A 20,055-nucleotide genomic window follows, 5' to 3' on the forward strand; every position below is an offset into this window, starting at 1 on the left:
GAGAGTAGGAATGAGAGACTGGGAGAGAGTGAGAGAGTATATTTGGTAGAAAGAAATGAGGAGAGGGACAGACATATAGATAGATTTTATGACTTTTCTAGGCAAGTGTTAGTTTTATTCTTACAAAGTTTATTAACCACACTAGAAACTATTTCTTTAAAAATAATGTTTTTAAAAAGTTGTTTTTTTAAAAAAGAGAAGTAATCAGACATTGCTTTCTTTTTTTGAACACTGATTCAATTACATGGTAACAATAAAGATATTTCCATCCAAATAAATATGCCAATTCATGGAATTCTTTTGATAATAATTTTAAATGTTTACAGGTGCCTGTGATTTTTTTCTACAAAAAAGTGATTAGGGATTAGCTACATATTAAATGTACTATTTCAAATCATAATGGGTTAAAGAGATTCACAAAATGAACAAGTACTTTTTACACTCTTCCTCCTAATCTCTGTCTCCTGCCTTCCTTCAGGTCTTAGCTAAAATCCCACCTTCTGCAGAAAGCTTTTCCTTCTTAATTCTCTGCTGATTATTTCCATTTTATCTTGTATGTAGCTTGTTTGTACATAGCTGTTTCTATGTTATTTCCCCATTAGATTGTGACCTCCTTAAGACCAAGGACCATTTTTTGCCTTTCTTTATATCCTTGGGGTTTAAATGTTTATTAACTAAATTCTCAAAATTGGTATTTTGATGTCAACAAATACTCTACATTTTAGAGATCCACTCCCAGCATTTTAAATTAAAACTCTCTATTCTTATAGTTGAATCATGTTGGGCATTTGGGATAATGTATATAATATGGCTGCTGAGAGAAGCAGTGTGGTATAGAGAGCTAAAGAGGGCTAGTTTTAGAGTTAGGAAGAAATGAATTCAAATTCTGCCTCTGATGCATATTAGGCAAAAGCTAATCATATAATCTTAATATTGCACTGGGCAACCCTATAAATGTGTCTGCAGCTATGAAGGGGGGCTCTATAGAGTTCCCTATACTAATAAAGTCATGGATTCAAACCAAATATGTGTTTGTGAAATAGGATTAAAATAAAGTCGGATGAAGTTGAGATATCTATATCTCTAGAAAAATATATATATACACAAATGCACATCAATTTATCTATAGATAGATATTTGTGTGTCTATCTAGAGTCAAACATATAAACCAGTATTTGTTTCTTGTTGCCAATGCATACATTTCAGGATCTCCTAGAGATGTGTGTGTGTGTGTGTGTGTGTGTGTGTGTGTGTGTGTGTGTGTGTGTAACTGTTAATTCCTTACATGTGACCTTTGGAAAGGATATGGTCATGAAAGAGAAAATGTCAATATCGCCATCAATTAATGTGCTTGGGTACCCATCCCGGGATAGGAGTTATAAAGTATATACCTTATCCTCTAATTTTATTACATATTTTAAATTGGAATTGAAATGATGTGACCAAATGTTCTATGAAGTATCAAACCTCTTATTGGTATTCAATATAACTGCTGTGAACTACTAAAAATATGTAATCACAATGACAGGAATATGACCTGTTTAAGTATTATTTTACTCAGAAAAAATACTGAAAATGATATAGTAAGTATATTTTTAGTAAGTACTTTTTACTGGAGATGATATAAATTCTAATCTAATACAGTAGTTTAAACAATAAAATAGTAAAAACCCAAAGAACCTAAAATGTCAACTTTATTCAGTCTAAATAGCATTGTCAACAACAAAAGATTTGTGAAATCTATTTTGCTGACCTGTTTGGTGAAGATGATCTCTAGCTACTTCAAATAAACGCAGGTGCATATTTGTAATGGGGTTAAAGGAGCCACAGGCAAGGAGAACAACTGGTATCTTGCACTTCATTTTGGTAGAAGCATCACAATCTTGCTGAGGAGCACATTTTACCTTAAAGAAAAAATGACCATTAATAAAAATTGCCACAATATTTTTCAAATAATTTCTCATCATAATGAAAAGTGTAGTTATTTGTTACTTGTGTAACTGACTGGGGAAAAATACAACATGACAGAGTATACCTATGGAATATACATTTAACTTTCAGATACAAAAAAATGTGAATATTCAATTATGCCAATGAACATTCAGTCGAAGTCTAGAGAAGACTATTGAAATATATGTTTTGCCAACAATAGAGGAAACATGGAACCTGGAAGTCTGAAGGGATCTTGGAAACAATTTTAATATAGCTTCTCCCTGATGTGCTAAATCCCTGCGACAACATACCTGAGAAGTGGTCATCCAGATTCAGCTTTAACAGTACTAATATAATAAAACTCAGGGACCAGAATATTTTATTTTCCCCTCAATTACATGTAAAAATAATTTTTACATTTAAAAAAAATTGAGTTCAAAATTCCTTCCCTCACTCTTTCTGTGCCTTCCCTTCTTACTAGCTGGCTTACATTTTTTTTTAATTTAAAAAGTTTCATTTTTATGGTTTTTTCAAACTTTTCTTTTTCATTTAAAACCCCAACTTTCTGCCTAAGGGTAAGGGTTAGGCAAATGGAATTAAGTGGCTTGCCCAAGGTTAAGCAGTTAGGAACTGTCTGAGGACAGACTTGAATCCAGGTCTACCCGACTCTAGGCCTAGAACTCTATCCACTGATCTGCCAAACTGTCCCTGTCCCCCCAATTAAACAGATTTTAGTGGTAACTTTTAACATCATGTTTATTTCCCATTGCATCCCTTTTCACCACTCCCAGGGAGCCATTCTTTATAATAAATAGAAACGAGGAAAGAAAAAAAATTAGCAAGACTAACCAATGAATTGAAAAAAAAACTAAAAATTACATACAATATTTTACTCCTCTGCAAAGGAGAGCGAGGAGAAAAAAATCTTATGAAAACTTCATTTCAAGGCCAGTTTGGTTTTCATAATTTTGCCTTATTCAGTTTGATTTTGTTGTTGTTTCCATTTATACTGTTTTGGTCATTGTTCTTATTGCTTTTCTGTTTGTTTACTCTAACTGAATCACTTCATGCACATCTTCCCATGTTTCTCTGTACTTATCATATTCACAATTTCTTATAGCTTAATAATATTCTGTTTGTTGGAGGCCCAGTTTGAATGCTTCTAGTTTAATTTTAGATGGAATAAGGCACTTGTAAATCACTGAACACCTAAAAAAGGCGGTGGCTTATATTACTCTAACATAGGAAGGACATTGAACAAGGGTACAAATTGCTTCTCTGGGTGCAATCTCCCTCATATCCATATGGAAATGTGTCTGGTTATCAAGTCATCAGGGAATGGCAACTTGTGTGACCTTTATACCCACCATGCATGAGAGGCTCAGACTCCACATGGTTGGAACTTTTTATGCCCTCAGATGACCAGGAAGTCATGTCAGAGAAGCTAGAGCCAATCAGGTCCTGGGGGTAGCTTTGTCTTTCTTCTTTTTTTTTTTTGATAATTCTTTTGCATTTTGTGTGCATCAATAAAAAATCTGCATCAGGGAGGCCATTGATCCTTTCACAACATTCAGATACAGTAATTTATTTAAGCAAATAGACTCCATCTTTGTTTTGGTTCTTTGCTATTATAGCAAGTCATGGTGGGATGGGATGGGAAATGATATTTATTAAGCTCCTACTATTTACCAGGCACTGTGATGAAGACTTACAAATATATTCTTATTTGATCTTCACAATAAGCCAGTAAGACAGGGGCTATTATTATTCTAATTTTATAGTTGAGGAAATTGGGGCTGCCCGAGGTTGTATAGCTATTAAGTTTTTGAGGATAGATTTGAACTTATATTCTTGACTCTAGGTCTGGTACTACATAGCTAAATATAAATATTTATGTATATGTGGAGCTTTTATTATTCTTTTCCATTGCCTTCCTTGGAGGGTTATAATCCTAGCAGTAGAATCTCTGGGTCAAGGGGTATGGGAATTTTGGTCATTCTTTGTATGATTCCAAATTGCTGTCACGAATGCTCGCTTTTTTTAGGATGATGGTTCAGTAATAGAAAAGTTTAAAAGAGGTGTCAGTTGTTGGGGGAAAGACAATGAAATCTATTTTGGACATGCTCATTTTGAGATATCTCTAGGATTGAGTTTAAAGTCTCCAAAGTTCTCCAAGCAGGACTGTAGCTTAAGAGAGAAACTAGTGTTGAATAAATGGATCTGGGAATCATCGACAAAGGGAGAGTAACTGAACCCACAGGAGCTGATGAAGAGATCACTAGGAGGGTCCATCAACAGAAAAGGTGCTAAAACAGAACCTTGGGGGATATGTGATATACATGAAGAAGGAGACTGAAGGGTCATGTAAGAGAGAGCAATGTCACAAGATCCCCAAAGGAAAAGGGTATCCTGGAGAAAGTAGAAAATAATGTCAAATACCGCAGGGAAGTAAAGGAGGTTAAAGACTAAGAAAATGTAAATGAAACTGGCAATTAAGGAATCAGCCATGTGTGGAATAAAGTAAGGGGAAAGTGAGTTGAAGAGAGGGGATTTTTTGATGAATTATGTGGTAAAGTTCTCTACTGTGAGTATGGAGGTAGAGGAGATACTTGAAGAGAGACAAAAAGGTTTGAAATGCCTACTGTGGTGAGTAGGTTAAATAATTGATTAGGAATGATTAGAAAGACTGCCTTTCTGCAATGGTAGTCCAGTTGAGATTAGGTAACAAATTTTTGGAGGACCCAGTCCACTACATAGTTTCATGTTTCAAGTCACAATTTCATGGTTTCTTCTAGCATGAAAGTAGGAAGAAAAGAACATCATTAGTAACAGGAAAAGGGAGAAAAGGATTTGAGAGTAAAGAATAAGGTAGAGTTGACATACCAAGTACTAAAGATTAGAAAAAAGTGAAGAATGTAGCCAAAACAGGGATTGATGGGCTGGAGGTACAGGAGGTGATGGTTAAATTAAATATAGGTTTCAGAGTAGTGAGACATTGAGAGAGATGGAATGATTAAGTGATTACAGTCAGATAAAGGGATTTTTGAGTTCTTGGACATTGAAGGAGAACACTTCTGGGTGATGGCATAATCAAAAGTATGACTATTATAGCAGGTAGCTCAGGTAAAGTGGAGAGGTAGCTCTTGGGAGCTGAGCAGTTTAAGGAACTGAATAGTTATGTTTATTGAGGAAACACCGACATGCATACTTAAATATCCAGGAATGAGGGCAAAGGGTGGGACCAAAAGGAATATTGTGAGAAAAGTACTGAACTTATTGAGAAAGGAAGGAGAATTTACTGAAGGTCAGTCGATAAATCTACAAAAATATGAAATGAGTCATAATTTTGCCAAGTGATGGTAGATGAAGAGTCTGGAAGTGGCAATGGGGAGTATGATTTATTCTTACCCCTCCACTAGGACTAATGGAGAATGAAAAAAGGGGTAGCCAGTTGTAGAAAGGATGGCCAGGAATGCAGAATTATCTAGTTGGGGATCTAGAATGCAATGAAGGTCAAAATGAAGGAAGTTTAAAGAGCAGGAGTACCTGCTGAGACAAATTCAAGAACTATATGATCATAATTATAAAGCACCTTTCACACAAATAAAGTCAGATCTAAACAATTGGAGAAACACTGCTTGTTCCTGGTTAGGCTGATTCAATGTGATAAAAATAAAACTTCTACCTATATTAATTTGCCTACGCAGTGTCAACAATCAAACTACCCAAAGTTATTTAATGGAATTAAAAAAAATAATAGAATTTGTCTGGAAAAGCAAAAGGGAATGGATATCAAGTGAAGGAAAAAAGTGAAGGAAAATACCTTGGTTACACTGGGTCTCAAACTATCATAAAGTGGCGACCACCAAAACAATCTGGTACTGGATAAGAAATAAAGTAGTGGATCAATGGAATGGATTAGGCACTTAACACACAGTACTAAATGACCAGTCAGACCTGATGGAGGATGAATGTGGATTGAATTATAGCATTCTTCACTTTATTTTCTTCATGAATTTTTCTCTAGTGTGAGCAATATGTGTCCTTTCCAACAACTTGATGAACATGGATATATGTATTGCATGATAGCACATGTATAATCTATATCATATTACATGATCTCTTGGGAGAGTAGGAGAGGCTGGAGCATGGATTGAAAAATAGGGGAAAAAAAGCCCATTAAAATTTCTTTACATGTAATCTGTAAAAAATATAAAACTAAATTATGGCAAAGGAGTTCAAGAAGGCACAGGGTAAAGGGTAGGCAAATCTGGAGTGAGGCTTTGGGGGTGGGACTGATATTGATACATCAGACAACTAGTTATCCCTCTTGGCTTTATACCATCTGTGAACTTGCCAAATATGTCAGTTAATGCCTTCATGTAAGTCTTTGATAAAAATGTTGAAAGGAACTAAGCGATGTAATATTCCACTAATTCCCTCTTCAGGTTGACATGATTTGCTAATTAATAGTTTAGGTCCTGTAATTCAAACAGGTTTTGATTCTACTTATACTATAACTCAGACTACACATTAAGATTTATAAAAGAATATTGAGAGGATTTGTCAAGTGTTTGGATGAAATGTAGATACACTGTAGCATTCTCTGAGCTACCAAACTAGCAACGATGGCAAAAAAAAAACCAAAACAATTAAGTTAGTCTGGAAAAACTTGTTCTCAGTGAGGCTGGGCTTATATCTAGTGATTATTGTTTTGCTTTCTAAGTGCTTATAGACTAATCATTTAATAATCCACTCTAAATTTTTGTGGATATCAACATCAAACTTCATAATTGAAGGTTGGCAGAATCTACTTTTTTCTGTTTTTTTGAAAATCCACATTTGCTCATTTCCAGGTTTCTGGTAACTCTTGCATTTGCCAGGATTTTGCAAAGATATTCACTGCATCTCAGCAAACACACCTGCAAATTCTTGAATAATCTTGCCATCAGAACTCCAGCTTTCTGAACACTGATCCCTTTAAGGCCCCACATTGGAGAAGGCTCCTATGCCTCAAGAGCACAGTCAAATATAGAGACAATAAATTTGTAATATAACTTGTTTCTACAGTAGACTGGCTTCATGAAGTTAAACTAACTTCTTTGCAACTTTGATTCTGACCTCTCAGTTTCCATTTTCTTAGTTGGTCTGTTTTCCTATCCCTGACCCTTTGGATCTTACATTTTGGTTCCCTGCCTAGAGCCCTGCTCACTATACTTGATCTGTTGGCATCTTTGGTTCTCACTAGCTGCTGGTAGGGACTCAAGTGTGATCCTGACCTTCACTGGGCTGGTAGCCTTTAATCGCTTTCCCTTACTGCAATGCTTTGACAAGACAAGGTTATGACACAGAATATAATTTGTCCAAACTGACAGATTTAAGCTAATTTCAAGTAGCTAGGTACTCTTTTACTATCTTTTCTGCCATGGTGGCTTCAATTTTTTTCATAGCCCCATTCTCTCCCTCCCCCCAAATGGGAGTAGAATAGTTCTCCTTTCTGTTACCTGTCAATATTACACAATATAACCTACATACCTTCTTTTATAAAGCAGTTAGGTTTGGGCCAGAGGTTAAATGAAGCTAGAGTCATCAGTGGTTTCCATGAAAACTCTCACTACTGTGCCACAGGAAAATGCCTCTTTGCCAAACCTGATTACTGTTGCAGGGTCCTAGGCATCCAAGGGCCCCCAGGGCAAGTCTCTTCAGCTAGTTTGAACTTAGGTAATTACCTCATGTTACAATGAGATCTCATGTTACATGAACTCAACACAAGTAAATTCAGGTGTTTGAGATTGGTGATTGAGAAAAAAATAAAAAATAAATAAAATAAAAATGTTTAACTATGTACTAAATTGGAGCCATTTTCCCAAATGGAATAAAGTCTTGTAATAGTTCCCTCATCTTGCTCATTCTTCCTCTGGGAAGCATTGGTGTCCATTATTATACTGTTTTGCGTCAAATATTAACTCCCATATTAGTCCCATACAAGTTCTCACATGTAACAAGTTTTGTCCCCTCAAAGTAGTGTTTCTCTTTGTTTCATTAATGCTATTTCGATACTATTAATAGCCCCAAAGTGCAAGAGCAGGTATGCTGATGACTCTGATAAGCCTAAACCATAAAGTGACTAGGTTTATTCATATAAGAAATACTTATTAAATAATGGGGTGTGGTATTCTGAATGATTTTCAAACTTCTACAAAGGGTCTTATAACATATTGGTCTAGCAAAACAAGGTCCTACTGTATATGATAATTTTTGTTACCAACAGGAGAGAACAAAAATGAGTATTAGATTTCAATTGTACTACAGACAAAAGAAGTTATACTTGAGGCAACAGGGAGCTATTGGAGTTTATTGAGCAGAGCAGTAATATGGTGAATTATGCAAGGTAGGGAAATTTCGTTAGCGGCTCTACAAAGCATGGATTGAAAGAGGGACTTCCAGGGTGAAGCCAAGATGGTGGAGTAAACCAGAGTCACTCTATGTCACCATGAGAATCCTCTCCAACCAATATTAAAATATCACCACAAAATGAATATAGAAGTTTAAGAACCCACAAGGAGACAGAGTGAAACAATTTTCAAGAAAAGAAAAACCCTAAAGGTAGGCAGAAAACATCGGGGGCACTGGGGTGAGAGGAGAGTAGAGCCAGCAAGAGGCTGTAGCAAGGAGGGAAGAACAAGCCAAGAACAAGCCACACATCCCCATCCCACATCTGCTGTCACAGGTTCTGAACCTAAGTACAAACCAACATTCAGATCCTGAGATCCTGCCTGGGCAAATAGTGATACAAGCCAACCCACGGCCTTTGAAATTTCAAACCTGTAGAGAAGTCTATATTCCCAGTCCAGGACAGTCTGGGCTGATCATTGTGGGCCCAGAGGCCCAGAGTGAAGTCAGGAATCCAAGTCTGGACTTGGAATGAGGGCATATTTCACAGTTTGGAATGAAGACATGGTTCACAGGAGGATCCCCAATCTTTTTGCCCAAAAGTAAGAACAGAGCTCCAGGACAGGGCAATCAAGGGTGTGCCTGATTAGATCAAGTACACAGAAAGAATAAAAGTTTATTCCTAAGCCCGAGGCTACAATTTAAGTAGTTCCTGACCTGATCAAGATCAACTTAAGACCAAAACTTTACAACCAAGCCTCAGGCAAGTCTTTGAGTTGTCAGGATCCCAAGGGTCAGTTGAATCAGCAGGAGGAGGGGGCTCTCCAAGCTCTCAGTCCTCAGACCATCACATCATTCTCCAAGAACTGAAACTGGTAAAAACCTAGAAAATAAGCTGAGAATAGCATCAAGGAAAGATTGAAGTTTAAGAGGGTATCCCAACTTCCCAGAAAATAGAGCCTACCTAAAATTAGATAGGAAAAAAATGAGCAAACAACAACAACAAAAAAGCACCTACTTCTAAAGAATTTTATGGAGACAAAGAACAAGGAAATGGATAGAGGCTTGAGGCAGAAAGACCAGCTAAGAGGTTCTTGTAATATTCCAGACAAGAAATGATAAGGGCCTGAACTAGGGGATTGAGACAACAATCAAACAAAAAGAAGCTTATAGAGAATCCTTCATTATTTCCTATCTTCCTATCTTTTTTGCTTTTCAGTCAAAACTTCAGTCAAAAACTGCTGGTGGTACACCAAATCCAAGAGTGTAAAAGTAGTGGTCTTCTCTTTGGATTTCAATGAATATGAGAGATTAAAGTAGAAAAAGTACTCAATAGGCAGGTCAAGCTGCCTTTTCCCTCTGCCACCTTGTTTTTCTATTTCTGGCTCCAAAGAACTCTGAACTTGTGAAGTAGGAGAAAAGAACTGTAGAATCCTTTCCTGTTCTTGCTGTCTTGTTATGTTGATCCCATCCCCATACTATCATGATTTGTACTCCCCAAGGATGATGCACAAATTTTCTAAGCAGAATTCAGTCAGCTTTTCTTATATCTATCTATTTAAATATCTGTTGTGAATATGTTAAGTGCATGTATATATCTATATCAAATAAAATTTCTTTTGCACAGGGTGATTGGACTGTTATATATTTGTAGTAGAAATGGTAATCTGTGTGACACTATTTCTTGTTGTAGTGACTGATGTACTCTGGCTTGTGACTAGAGAGAGCTGCTAGTATGGGACACACCTCAGGGCTGTTTAGTTACAATGGGGATAGATGTACTTTGAGTGACACTGAGAGATACTACTAGAGAAAAAGGGATGCTGAGAGATGTTGCTGCAGGGGAATGCTCTGGGGTCTGCCTACTGATCTCTATTGATGGCTGATAGATCAATCTATTTCCTAACCTCCTCCTCCCTTCACTCCCAAATCCCACACACTCCTTCACCCCCCCTCCCTTCTTCCAGCTTCTCCCTCCCAGTTTCTTTTTGAAACTTGTGGCTTTTTGAAATGAGTGGACTATGAAGTTACTCTTTTTTTCTTTCTCAGGCAAGGGGTTTTATTGGAAAACAACAGGATAGAGAACTGAGGAAAGAGGGATGAGGGTTTCCCTAAACTATAAGGAGAATTTGAGGGTTTGGGAAATCAGTCCAGTCACAACTGTGACAGAGGGACAGTTAGAGAGGTGGATGGAGGACAACTGTTTAAAATCTTCTTTCTTCTTCACAAAGCCACTAAGGTCTCTCAGCCTAATTTCAGAAGCCCCCCTCAAGGGTCCTTCAGTCTGGGACAGAAACTAATAATATTAGTTTCTCAGCTTCTTCTCCCTTCAGCCAGGCTTGGTCAGAAAAATCCTGAGAGCCAAAGTCTCCTGGTCAGTCAACCCCCAGAGAGAGAGACAGAGTCCAAGTTTCAGTTTCTCCCCTGGTCAGCTTCTACTCCCAGAGAGAGAGACAGAGTCCAAGTTTCAGTTTCTCCCCTGGTCAGCTTCTACTCCCAGAGAGAGAGAGAGACAGAGTCCAAGTCCCCCTGGCTTCAACTGCCTCCTCCTGGGAGCATTCCATTTGGAACCTTCTCCCTGATTTTGCAGATCAGGTCCCCAGCTTGTTTCTTGCATCTTGGCTTGTCCTGCAAAACCTCTCTCTTTTCAAGTCTCTACCACATATCCCAAGAATGATTTTTCAGTTACACCTGACTTTGTGATTCCATTTGGAGTTTTATTGGCAAAGATACTAAAAATATTAGTTTGCCTTTTCCTTCACCAGCCCATTTTACAGATGGGGAAACCAAGGTAAACAGAGTTAAGTGACTTGACCAGGGACTGAGGTCAGATCTGAACTCAGGAAGATGAGTCCTCCTGATTCCAGGCTGTACAAAATTCTAAACACTGTGCCACCTACCTTCCCTATCTGTTAGATGGGGCTGAACCAAATCACCAAGACCAAGAAGAGCTCTTATTCACTGCTTAGACATGGGAAATTGGCTGAAGATAGTTGTAACTTAGTTTCCCCAGCTACATAATAAAGATTAAGAGATTTATTCTCTTAGCATGCCTCCTTCTCAGTGCTTAAAGTGCACTACATTTGAGTAAACAGAAATATTACATGCCAAAGCAAGAATAATGCAGTTAAAAAGTAGCTGGGATCTTCTTCCCGGGGATGTTGTAAAGTTTAATGAGATCTTATTTGCAAAGTGTTTTGAGCTATTCATAAGAACAGCATCATTATGACTATATCAGGATAAGATAACCATTATTCACAACTATGAATAAATCTTTCAAAATTTTATTTCATTTTGGCTAAATATAATTTCTAGACCCATTAAAACATCTACAGAATCTTAGAAAACCTGGGGTTTCTATCCATTTTTCCAAAGCTATCAGAAACTGTAAATTACAGCAACATTTGAAGAGGAATTGAGTGTGAAACTGATGGATAAAGTGACATTTAATAAATAAGTCCCTTTCTTTTATATTCCTACCTCATATATGCTAAATCACTCTTTTAAAACAAGTTGATATGTCCTACCCACACTACATCTCAGGCCTGTTATGACTAGATTACGAAGAATACGAACATTCTTAGACTAAATAGGTGAGAAACAATTATACTTAAAAAAAATAAAAATTCCTTTCATAAAGAAATGGAATTTTATGGTTGAAACAGACACAGTTCTTGACCTGGCTACATTAAATGTTTAATACAAGACAAAGCTATTTACTGGAAAGTATGTATGTCATCTATGTCTTCATGTAAGCTACTGATAAAAATATTGATAGAAACTAATCATTAAAAATATTTGCCGAGAGCCTGGGTATGCATTCATAGAATTATTCTAGGACTTTATGAAAAGTTAGTTATCAACAAGAACTGAAGTTCTCATAGAGGACAGATAACATTAGATGATAAAGAATTTACTAAGTTTAAATGGATATGTGAACATCTGCCTTGTTGGAGTCAAATTCTAATCAAAATAGAAAAATAAATCATATATCTAAATGTAATAACAACCCACATTCCCTGACCAGTCACGTATTATACTCCATTTGAAATCAGATAACTTGAGTTTGGTTCACAGCTGTTCCACTTTGTAGATGTGTGACCTTCAGAGAGTCACTTAATTTCTATGGGCTTCAATTTTCTCATGTGTAAAGTGTAGATAATAATGTTTGTGCTATTTACCTTATAGGCTTGTTATGATGATCAAGTCAGAATATTTGAAGCACTATATAAATATGAATTAAATTGTTATTCTATACAACAGTCATACTGCAATACCTCATTGTGAAATGGAGGTGTATCTGGATTTCTGAAGATGACATTAAGGAGAGTATAAGTCCTTGCAAGGTTTGTCTTGGAAAGGCTTCAAGTATTGTAACGGCAATAGAATGTGACTGGTTCCCGAGGATTAGCTCATTAAATATAGAAAAATTCAAGCAGACAGATCATTCTTTAGCTTCTGAAATGATGGTGGAGTGATAGAAAAAGGGGGCCAAGAGTATCAATATTCATAGTTTTTGTATTATCCATAAACATTAATTTAACTCTTTGTACTCTAAACATAAGATGCTTGCACAATGATCAACATATAGATGCTCACTATATGGAGAGGATTACATCAATATTAATACTTTCCCCATAAAATGAAGTCAGAAGCCAAAAATTAAGTTATACTAAAATATGGGAAAGATTCACAACTTCTTTTTGGAATTGTGAATAAGAGGAGTTGGCTGTATCATTTATTTAAACACAAGTAACATTAGCTCATGGGACATTTGATCATTTTGCCTTGTAATGTTTATTATGTACATAAGCAAAAAAGGTTACCAACAAGATAAGTAAAACAATATTCATTCTAGAGGATAAGGAGGTACAAAAATTCTAGTGGTGGCTTCAATCTAAAGGTGGGCATGGGGAGGCTGTATTTATCATGGAATACCACAATCTCCAAAGAATCAAAATTAAGTATTCTCCAAAAGGCAATGGAGAGACATATGGTGATGATTAAAAGGCTAAAGCACATTATAAATTGCATACAAAAGTGTAGAAAGTGTCTGAGTTGTATAACAAGAAAATGACAAAGGCCAGTCACAGAGCTGGAGTGAGAGCTAAACCAAGGGACAGTCTACTTATATGCTCATTCAATGTTAACAAGCCAAAGAAAAGGAAGTTCTAAACTATACTGGGTGAGAACCTCTGTTGATGATTTTGGGAACCACATGGATAAACCTCTCATGGGATGAAGAAGTATAGGAGAAGTATAGGCACAACCACATAAATAAGAAAATAAAATATTGTTAGTATTCTTCCATCGAAGTCAAGCAGAGAATTTAAAGCTTACCAGTAGGAGGAACAGCAAGTAGCAATAACAGCAGAAGGAGTTAACAGGAACAACCTTTGTGAGGGAGAGACCCAGCTACCTGGCTCTCCTGGTGGGCAAATGTAGGCAAAGAGCCTGAGAAAGCTTTGAAGGGCTTCTTGGAGAGAGAAGGAAAAGGAAGAGGGGACAGGAAAATCATGGCAGGAGAAGAAATCTGGTTCCTCTAGTTCTGGTATCCCTTTGTGGTTGCCAAAAATCTGTAGGAGTAAAAATGAATAAATACTCCTATCATTTAAAAATATATAGGATTTTTAATAATAAATCAAAAGAGGGGGAAAAGAAAAAAGGTTCTTTTAGTCAAGTGAGCAGAGCAAAGAGAGCCAGAGACTCATACCTGCAGCATTTTACTGAAAGCACAAGCCCCGAAAAAAGAGCCCTGCAGCATGGGTCTCAGCCAAATTTATCTCCAAAGCAACCTTACATAAAATGAGGATGTAACTTAAAAGGATGCTGGGAATGTAGCTTAGGTGTAGCAAATTTTCCATCTGCACAGTGTTGATTGCTAGGCAAATTTCTGAGAAGTCAGACGTCAGAGAGAATTGTACCACAGATCAGGAGCTCTGTTTTTTGGCAGTGCATTAGAACTAGCCAAAATAAGGAAACTTTAGGACCCACTAAACTGTACATAAAAATTCCTGTAGGTGTATATTGACTTAGAAAACTACATATTAACATTATTTATGCTTTATTATATATATTTTTATTTGATAAAATATTTCCCAATTACATTTTAATTTGGTTCAGGCCTCACTTGGGAGTGTTGTGGGCCAAGTATAGCCAGTTGTATGAATGTTTGACACCTACTATATAGTATTCCCTTATAATTATGGAATGGGTTTTGTCGGGGAGGCTTCATCCAGTGAGATACACTGAGAAATGTGAAAAGAGATGACCAACATTATTTGCTAAGGGCTGTAGAGAATTGGTCGAGAGCTATAGGCAGAGTGAAGATGTTAGATAGGAAGAAGTATTGGGGAAGGGCAGCCACTCAAGCAAAGAGCTTTACTGGGGATGGTAGCCAGAAGCTGGCTGTGTACATGAATAATGGACACCACCTTCTGGGCCCTGCAGAAGGAATGGGGATGGACAAAATTGGGTCAAACCTATGGGCAGAGCAAGACAACACAGGATTGCAAGGTAGCACTACCCAAAATTAGTGTGTCTATACCCACTGTATTTTAACCCTCAATCACACATAAAATCAGTTATCCCTGCCTTTCTACATATAATAATTATATAGTAGTGCCTGAACAGTTTACCTGCCCAAAACAGAGTACAGAGATATGCCTCTTGGCTACGTACCTTTCCATCCTCAGAAGACTGCCCTATTTATCCTGGTTCTCTTAGCTTTCCTGTTTCACATCTATTAAATAATCATTTAATCCTGGCCATCCTTTTCAGAAATGCTTTGGGGCTCAAGTAAAACAGTGTCAAGCCTCAGTGGAACCTACCATCAGAAAAACTAAAACAAAATAAAACTCCAAGGTCATATCCTACTTATGGTGAAGCCAGTGTGCCATCTTCACATATAAAAAATATGCTATTATTTCAGAAATAATAAACCTGCCTCTAGATTATGTGCTGGCTTCAGACACACCAAGCACATCAACATCAAACCAAGTGTCAGATACATAACAGCATTTTCCTTGATCCACCCCAGGGTACTGAATAGAAGGCCAAGCCCACAAAGTGTTAGTGTCCGAGGTATCATGCAATAAGCTAGATAAGAGATAAGGATGTCAATTTACCTTTCCCTGTTGTGAGCTACAATAGCTATGCTAAGGGAACCAAGAAACTGAAAATGCTGCTATTTATTATAGACATAAAGCTGACTGCTTTAGGCAGAATGGAAATGGATTCTATAAACATCTTTCATAATATAAACTCTTGACCAGACTCTTCTTAACAACAACAAAAATACCAAGTTTGTATTTGTTGGTTTGACAACAAAATGTTTCCATACCCAGGGAAATCATTTTCATTGGTACAAGTTTTGTAAACTTCTCTAGGGCAATCAGCGTTTACATGAACACAAAGTACTTTTTTCCTTTAAGCTTTGTTAAATTCAGCTGCTGTTGCTATGGACACACTGCCACTAAAACACGGTATATACTTTCTCACAGCTAGAATCTTCAATCTGTCATACCTTAGAGGAAACAAACATGCCAATTAAGCAATCATCCTAATTACTAGAAGTTCGTAGGAATACCTTCAGTGATCACTTTAGTTCTAAGAACTTTCCAGATATGTTAACTATTTAACAAAAAGAAATAGATAGTTTGCAAGCATAAGATGAGTTCTGACATTCAAATAAAAGAGAAGGGAGGAGGCAGGCTTGTGAGTCATGTGCTACCAGCAAATACACTGTGTTCCATTTAGATATAGGTGTGCAAAATACAATAAATTTGTTACTTTAGAATTTTCCTCAATTAAATAAAAACTGTATTAGGCAGTGGTGGGGAGGATCAGTTAAATGATTCCAACCTGACTTCTAGTGGAGAGGAATTCTTTTTTTTTTTTTTAATATATTTTATTTGATCATTTCCAAGCATTATTCGTTAAAGACATAGATCATTTTCTTTTCCTCCCCCCCACCCCCCATAGCTGACGCGTAAGTCCACTGGGCATTAGATGTTTTCTTGATTTGAACCCATTGCTATGTTGATAATATTTGCATTAGAGTGTTCATTTAGAGTCTCTCCTCTGTCATGTCCCCTCAACCGCTGTATTCAGGCAGTTGCTTTTCCTCGGTGTTTTAGTGGAGAGGAATTCTTAAGTTTATAAAAGACAAAGGATATAAATTAAGATTCTCCCGTAATGTGCAAGTTTAAAAACAAAGTTGATTCTGAAAAAAAAGGAGGAATTGGGATTGTTCTCTGACTAGATCTTCCACAATCAACTCATAATCTAGAATATTTGCTTACTAGAGCCAGAGTCATGTTAGGGAAGGAAATGCAGCCACCTCAAACAGACTGCACTTGTAGAAAATTGGTGATTGCTGAATTAAACTTTTTAAAAAATGATTCTATAAATGGAATTTTTTTTTAATTAAAATACATAAGTCCATGCATAACAGCTGGATGGGAGGAAGACTATTACCAGTGGGGAAGGGTCCTCTGTCTTCTCTTATTGTATCCCATGGACTTAGGTTGTCCATCATACAGTGGAACTACCAGAGGTAGGAAGATATCACTGAGGGGGCTTTTTGCCCCCCACTTCCACAAGCCACCTAGAACTCTTCTAGATATTTAACTGTTCACACAGATTAGAAGAGACCCATCAGCTCTATTCCAGATGACCATCAGCCCAACCAAATGTCTTGCCCCAGCCTCCTAAGCTCTTCAGGTCTTCCTTCCCACTTGTTCTCTCTCTACCCCCTGACATTGTCATTTGACTAATGAATACATCCTAAGAACCTCTTGGCTTTACCATCTAACCCTCTGCAGCAACTTCAGGAAATATGGTCTTTTCCCACAAACTCTGAAGTAGGACTTGCTTTTATTTATCATTCCTCCTCCACCACCCAATTCAAATAGGAGCTCCTTGACTGCAAGGATTGTTTCCTTTCTTTCTGTTTGTAGCCTTACAGTTTAGTATAGAATTTGGCACAAAATAAGCACTTAAATTTTTTTTATTCATCCATTCGTTGAAATTTTTGTTTTCATGTCTTTTTCTTTTTTTTTTTAAACCCTTACTTTCCTTCTTGGAGCCAATACTGTGTATTGGCTCCAAGGCAGAAGAGTGGTAAGGGCTAGACAATGGGGGTCAAGTAACTTGCCCAGGGTCACATAACTAGGAAGTGTCTGAGGCCAGATTTGAACCTAGGACCTCCCGTCTCTAGGCCTGGCTCTCAATCCACTGAGCTACCCAGCTGCCCCCTGTTTTCATGTCTTCTATATTTTTTACTGTATTCCTTTTCTCATTTCCCTTCCCCAGCCCACCAAATACCATCCCTTATAATTTTTTTAAATTTATTTATTTTAAAGTATTTTACCAAGTTACATGATTCATGTTCCCTCCTCTCCTCTTCCCTCCCCCCTCCCAGAGAAGACAAGCAATTCCACTGGTTTTACATTATTATACATGCATTATCACTCAATACCTGTTTCCATATTATAACTATAATACTTTATAAAGGAAAACTGAAACACTATCCCTTATAAAAAAGTATGAACAAAGGAAGAAAAAAAACTCTCACAATGAAACAATATAATATACAGTACTTCAAATCTACCACTTCAGCAAAGGAAAAGAGGGAAGTATTTTCTTAACTATTTTCTTTGGGTTCAAGTCTGGTGGAATTTGGTTTTGACTATTTTACTGTTTTTCTTTCCTTTTATATTGTAGTATATGTATATATTGTTGTTGTTTGATTAGTTGCATTGTGTCCAACTCTTTGGATGGATCCCATTTGAAGTTTTCTTGGCAAAGATACAGGAGTGGTTTGCCATTTCCTTCTCTAACTCATTTTACAGATCTGAGGCAAACAGGGTGAAGTGGTCTGCCTAGGGTCACATAACTAGTAAATGCCTGAGTTTTCCTGACAACAGGCCTAATGCTCTATCCATTGCACCACCTAGCTGCCCATATATATAATTGTTCCTGGCTATGTTTATTTCACTTTCCATCAATTCTTATGTCTTCCAAAGTTTCTTTATAGTGATCACATTAGTAAATTCTTACAGTACAATAATATCCCTTTATGTTTAGACACTGAACACTTAATGAAACTGCCTTGTTTCCATTTCTTTGCAACAACAAAAAAAAGTGCTACTATAAATATTTTGGTAAATATAGGGCCTTTCTTTTGACTATATTCCTAGCAGTAGAATTTCTGAGTAAAAAGGTTACAGACATTTTAATCAATTTTCCCATTAATTCCAGAATGGACAGGCTGATTCATTTTTATACAATACTGTATTAGTGTGTCTGTTATTCCATACTCCCTCCAACATTGACTGTTCTCATCTTTGGTGGTCTTTGCCAATTTGCAAGATGTGAAAGTGAAAACTTGTAGTTGTTTTGATTTGTATTTTTATTACTAATAATTTGGAGTATTCTTCATGTGGTATTAATACCCTGAAATTTTTCTTTTGAAATTTGTTTAAATCTTTTGACTACTTAAGTATCCTAGGAAATGGTTTTCAGTTTTGTATATTTCTATTTAGTTTCCCTGATATCAAATTCTTATTTCAGATGTCTAATATAAATATTACTCTGTAGTTGATTTCTATTTTTTAGTTGTATTAATTTTGTTCATGCAAATACTTTTTAATTTCATGTAATCAAAATTATGTATTTTATGTTTTGTAAATGTGACTATCCTTTGGTGAAGAATTTATGCCCTACCCAAAGCTCTGAAATATAATATGCTTTTCTTTTAATATTTTTTGCAATGAACTTTAATATCTAATTCTTATATCATTTTTGAATTTATTGTGTACTATATGATGCTAGTCTATAATTAATTTTTGTCAGACTACTTTCCAACTTTAACAGTCACTCTTATCAAAGAAGAAGTTTTTTCTAGGTAATTTATAATTTATTGATCATTGGCTTATTGAGCTCCATTATTTCCTATTCTTTTATTTTCCCCACCCCCATCTTGACTGAACTTTCCTATTTTTTTCAATCAGGAACAAATGTTTTTATACACTTATTTTGTATAGTTTTTATTATATACTATATATTATATATAGCATTATACTTTGTCAAAGGCTTTTCTCCCATCTACTAAAATAATTGCATGATTTCTGAACATTATAGATTTTAATATTAGATATATTATTTTTCTATGTACTTTATCTTTACATCCCTGATAGATATCTAGCTTGTTCACAGTATATAGTTTTGTGGATCAATTGCAATGATCTTTTTGTTCTGATTTTTTTCTGATTTGTTCTGATGTTTAAAACTTGAAAACTAATATTCATTAATTATTTAGATCTAAAATCTTTTTCTTTGCTTTGTTTTTTCCTGGTTTAGTTTTTAGAACTATAATTTATTTCATTAAAGCAATTTAGGAAAGTGCTTTTTTCCTGAACTTTTTTTTTAAAACCTTACCTAAGGGTTAGGCAATGGGGGTCAAGTGACTTGCCCAGGGTCACACAGCTGGGAAGTGTCTGAGGCCAGATTTGAACCTAGGACCTCCTGTCTCTAGGCCTGGCTCTCAATCCACTGAGCTACCCAGATTCCCCCTTTCCTGAACTTTTTGAGAGTAATTTGTATAGTTTATCTATCATTGCTTTTTAGAATTTAGTAGAATTTCTTAATAAATACAATTGAACCAGGAATTTTTTTCTTTTTTTAGTTCTTTAAAATAGGTTCATTTCCTTTTTGGAAACTGTGTTA

General features: G+C 36.2%; 1 protein-coding gene across 7 annotated transcripts in view; it reads right to left on the minus strand.

Annotated features, from left to right (window-relative positions):
* The window catches only part of NMNAT3 (nicotinamide nucleotide adenylyltransferase 3), a 140,273-nt gene that overhangs the window by 50,968 nt on the left and 69,250 nt on the right, over positions 1–20,055 (minus strand). For 6 of the 7 annotated variants that reach the window (XM_007493951.3, XM_007493950.3, XM_007493947.3 and 3 more), the window contains one exon: positions 1,754–1,904. In XM_007493951.3, coding sequence (XP_007494013.1) covers positions 1,754–1,862 — 109 coding nt within the window. In that variant the 5' untranslated portion in view covers positions 1,863–1,904. Of the gene's footprint in view, positions 1–1,753; positions 1,905–13,665; positions 13,902–20,055 lie in introns of all 7 variants that reach the window. The other variant, XM_056793677.1, reaches the window with a different exon arrangement.

This window comes from Monodelphis domestica, chromosome 4 (assembly GCF_027887165.1).
Source record: "Monodelphis domestica isolate mMonDom1 chromosome 4, mMonDom1.pri, whole genome shotgun sequence".
Classification (NCBI taxonomy): domain Eukaryota; kingdom Metazoa; phylum Chordata; class Mammalia; order Didelphimorphia; family Didelphidae; genus Monodelphis; species Monodelphis domestica.